Consider the following 3,753-nt stretch of genomic DNA (forward strand, 5'->3'; position numbering starts at 1 on the left):
TTCAAGGCAGCCTCCATCTCCCGGGCTCAAGGGATCCCTCCTGCCTCAGCCTCCTGAGTCACTGAGACCACAGTCATGTGTCACCATGCCTTGCTAATTTTTAAATTTTGTCTCTTTATGTTGCCCAGGCTGGTCTCAAACTCCTTGGCTCAAGTGATCCTCCCAAAGTGCCGGAATTTTAGGTATGAGCTGCTGTGCCCAGCCCATATCTAATCTAATAGTATATAAATCCTCTTAATTCCACTTCTCCAATGTCTCAAATCCATCCATTTCTCCTTATCCTGGAGAAGGTGCCACCATCTGTTGCCTATCTGTCCTCCTGCTGGAGCCAGAGCTGTCTTTCTAGAGTGAAATCTGACAGTGTCCTTCCTGTTCAGGTCCCACCAGTTCCTCCCCATTGCTCCTAGAACAAAGCAAACCTTATTGGAGACCCTGAGTGTGATCTGAAGTCTCCTCCACGATCTGGTCCCTGCCTTCCTTGCCAGTCTTTCTGGTTTTGAGCATCTCCCCCTCATTCCCTTCACTCGAGTCTCTCAGAGCTTTGTGTGTTCTTCCTGATCTTTCACATGGCCTTTGGGCCTGTCTCCATTGCTGTGTAACAGATCAGCTCAAAACTTAGTGGCCTGAAACATCAGAAATTTATTCTGTCACTGTTCAGGAGGCCAGAAGTCCACAATCAAGGTGTGGGCAGGGTTGGCTCCTTTTGGAGACTCTGAGCGAGAATCTGCTCTGTGTCTCTCCCTCCATTGTCACGGGGCTTCTTCCTTGTGTCCCTGTGACCTTGTGTCTAAGTTTCTCCTTTATCTTATAAAGACATCAGTCATTGAATTTAGGGTCCACCCTAATCCAGTATGACCTTAACTAATGACATCTGCAAAGACCCCATTCCCAAATAAGGTCACATTCTGAGATTCTGGGTGAAGGTGAATTTTGGGGAAACATTATTTGAACCACTGCACTGTCATGTGCCAAGCATGTGGAATCCCCTCCCCACTTTTAGCTAAAACCGCCAGAATGGATTTAGTGTTGTGGAACCTCTAGACTCCCCCCCGTGTGTGCATGCACCTTGCATGCACACATACGTGCACACTGACATGTGCTGGCACACACGTACCCAGGGTTTCCTCTTTCTCTCCCATGGTCCCTGGTGAAATTTCCTGTAATACCTTTTCATGCTCTCCCTCCCAGGCAGGGAGGGGTACCCTATCTACAACCAGCTGTGGAAAATACCCCGAGAAGCAGTGAAGGGAGGCAGCACTAAGGAGGAGAGTGATGTGGGCTGAACTAGGAAGGAGGGGGTTTTAGGAAGCTGGCCTGGGGGTTCACTTGGAAGAAAACCTGTTCTCTTCCCAAATCTTAGGATGTCTGGAGGGATAAGGCCATCCAGTCTGGCATCTCCCTGCCTGCACCACATGGCCTCCTCCTCTTTGTATTCCCAGAGACAAACCCAGGGCCTGGGAGACTGAATCCAAACATCAATTTATCAACCAATCAATCTTTAGAGCAGCGATCTTCAAACTTTTTGGCACCAGGGACCAGTTTCATGGAAGACACTTTTTTCCACAGACTGGAAAGGGCTGGAGGTGTGGGGTGTAGAATGGTTTCAGATGGTTCAAGCTCATTACATTTATTGTGCACTTTATTTCTATTATTATTACATTGTAATGTATAATGAAATAATTATTGTAATGTAAGAATAATAATTATTATTACATTGTAATATATAATGAAATAATTACAACTCACCGTAATGTAGAATCAGTGGGAGCCCTGAGCTTGTTTTCCTGCAACTAGGTGGTCACATCTGGGGATGATAGGAGACAGAGACAGATCATCAGGCATTAGATTCTCATAAGGAACACGCAGCCTAGATCCCTCCCATAAGCAGTTTACAACAGAGTTCACGCTCCTATGAGAATCGAATGCCACTGCTGAACTGACAGGACGCGGAGCTCAGGCGGTCATGCTCGTCCTCGCCCCACGGCTCACCTCCGTCTGTGCAGCCCGGTTCCTAACAGGCCACAAACGGGTACTGGTCTGCGGCCTGGGATGTGGCACCTTGCCTTAGAGCAAAAGAGGTTTGGGGTGTGGTGAGAATACCTTGCCCGGGTGAGGAAGGCTTCCTGGATTGGAATGGGGCGTCCAAACTGAGACCTGAGGAGCCGGGAGAACTAGGCCAGGGGAAAGGTCTCCAGGGTGCCAGACCGCTGGGCAGATGATGGCTCTTCTGTCCACGGCACCTGGTTGGATGTCAGTAGTACTGAGGAGTGTGTGTGTGTGTGTGTGTGTGCGCGCGCGCGCGCGCGCAAGTGTGAGCGTGTGAGTGTGTGTGTATTTTTGTGCAGAGCAAGCGTGAAGGAGGCCAGCAGGAGCCATGCCCATGAGTTGAAAATATCAGAAAGGGGAGCTATGACCTGCAAGATACATTGTGATTGTGGTGTCTTGGCCATTGTGCGCTGGGACCACAGGAACGTCAGGGATGCACTTCTGCTTGGTCCTAAGGCTGGCAGTTGGGACATGCGGGCGTGTAGAGCGGAGCCCGGTGGGTGCAGTGTCTGGAGCGGGCTGGGAGCAGCTCAGCCTGGGTGTCGGAGGAGCGGGCGGGCGCTGCTCGGGGCGCCCACCAGGGGGCAGTGCTGCCCGGCGAGAGCGCTGCGGGCTGAGGCGCGCGGGGCTGTGGGGCTGGGGCTGTGGGAGTAGGAGGCGCGTCGCTGTGGGACTGGGGGCTAGCGGGCGCGGGGCACAAGGCTGCGGCGTGGGCAGCCAGGGCGGCTTTTCCCTCCCACGCAGGCAGGAGAGAGTTCTCGCGTGCCTGCCTGTACTCGCCGCCGGGGATGTTTCTGGGCGAGCGGACCGTGCTGACTCCGGGCTGCAGAAATGCGCCCCCAGAAGAAAGCTCTGCGCTTTGCGGGGGCTCCTTAAAGCCAAGGTTCCAGAGAATGGATTTACCCCAAAGCTGAAAACGCTAACGCTTCTGCCACCCCAAGGCCATGTTCATGCGTATATCTATATGAGATTCCCTGAAAGTATGTATGTTTCAGACCCACAAAACCAGGGTCTGCCTCTTGGTGGCTCCACTCCAGGTTTCAGTTTGGTTGCCCCCTTGACAGTCTAGATCCCTAACCCCCAGATCCACCAGAGCTGCTGAGAAACTGGGGCAAGCATCCACAGAGACAAGTGTCTTGGGGTATGTGTGGGTATATGGGTGTGGATGAGACAGTGAGCGAGCGAAGGAGCTCAGCAGTATAATGCCAGTAGCACCTACACTTCCAGTTGTGACAACCCAAAGTGTCACAAACATTGTCAAATGTCAGATGTCCGGCCAGGAGAGCCGGGAGTTGTCCTTGCTTGCGAGCTGGGAGCTGTCCTTGGTTGAGAACCACTGATTTAGAGATTGTAGCTTTCGTTTTCCATTGCTGCTTATGGGTTAAGCCTCAGTCTTTTCCAGAGGGCTTGGATTGTGACTTGTACATCGTCTTCTTGGAGACTTCCACCCACCAAATTGAAAGGGTCACAGGCCAACTCCAGGAGTGGAGAACCTGGGTTCAATCAAGGAAAGGGCCAGGGGCCTCCTTTCCTCCCGTGGCCTTGGCTTCTGCCTGCGAGCTGGGGAGAAAGTAGCTGCTGGCCTGGCCGGAAGTGCTGTGCTCTGCTCCCAGTTTCTCTCTTCCAACAGTTAGAAAATGAAAGTTGGAAGAGATCCGAGAGGATATCTAGTTCAACACCTGCCCCTTCCGTTAAAAAAGTGTTTAC

General features: G+C 52.0%; 1 protein-coding gene across 1 annotated transcript in view; it reads right to left on the reverse strand.

The window, feature by feature from the left end:
• Window positions 1–1,139, reverse strand: part of LOC105548587 (microtubule-associated proteins 1A/1B light chain 3 beta 2-like) — a 2,425-nt gene extending 1,286 nt beyond the window's left edge. Inside the window, exon 1 of the mRNA XM_011992670.1 lies at window positions 1,083–1,139. Coding sequence (XP_011848060.1) covers window positions 1,083–1,139 — 57 coding nt within the window. The remainder of the gene's footprint in view (window positions 1–1,082) is intronic.
• Window positions 1,140–3,753: the final 2,614 nt, after the last annotated feature.

This window comes from Mandrillus leucophaeus, unplaced genomic scaffold (assembly GCF_000951045.1).
Source record: "Mandrillus leucophaeus isolate KB7577 unplaced genomic scaffold, Mleu.le_1.0 Scaffold415, whole genome shotgun sequence".
Classification (NCBI taxonomy): domain Eukaryota; kingdom Metazoa; phylum Chordata; class Mammalia; order Primates; family Cercopithecidae; genus Mandrillus; species Mandrillus leucophaeus.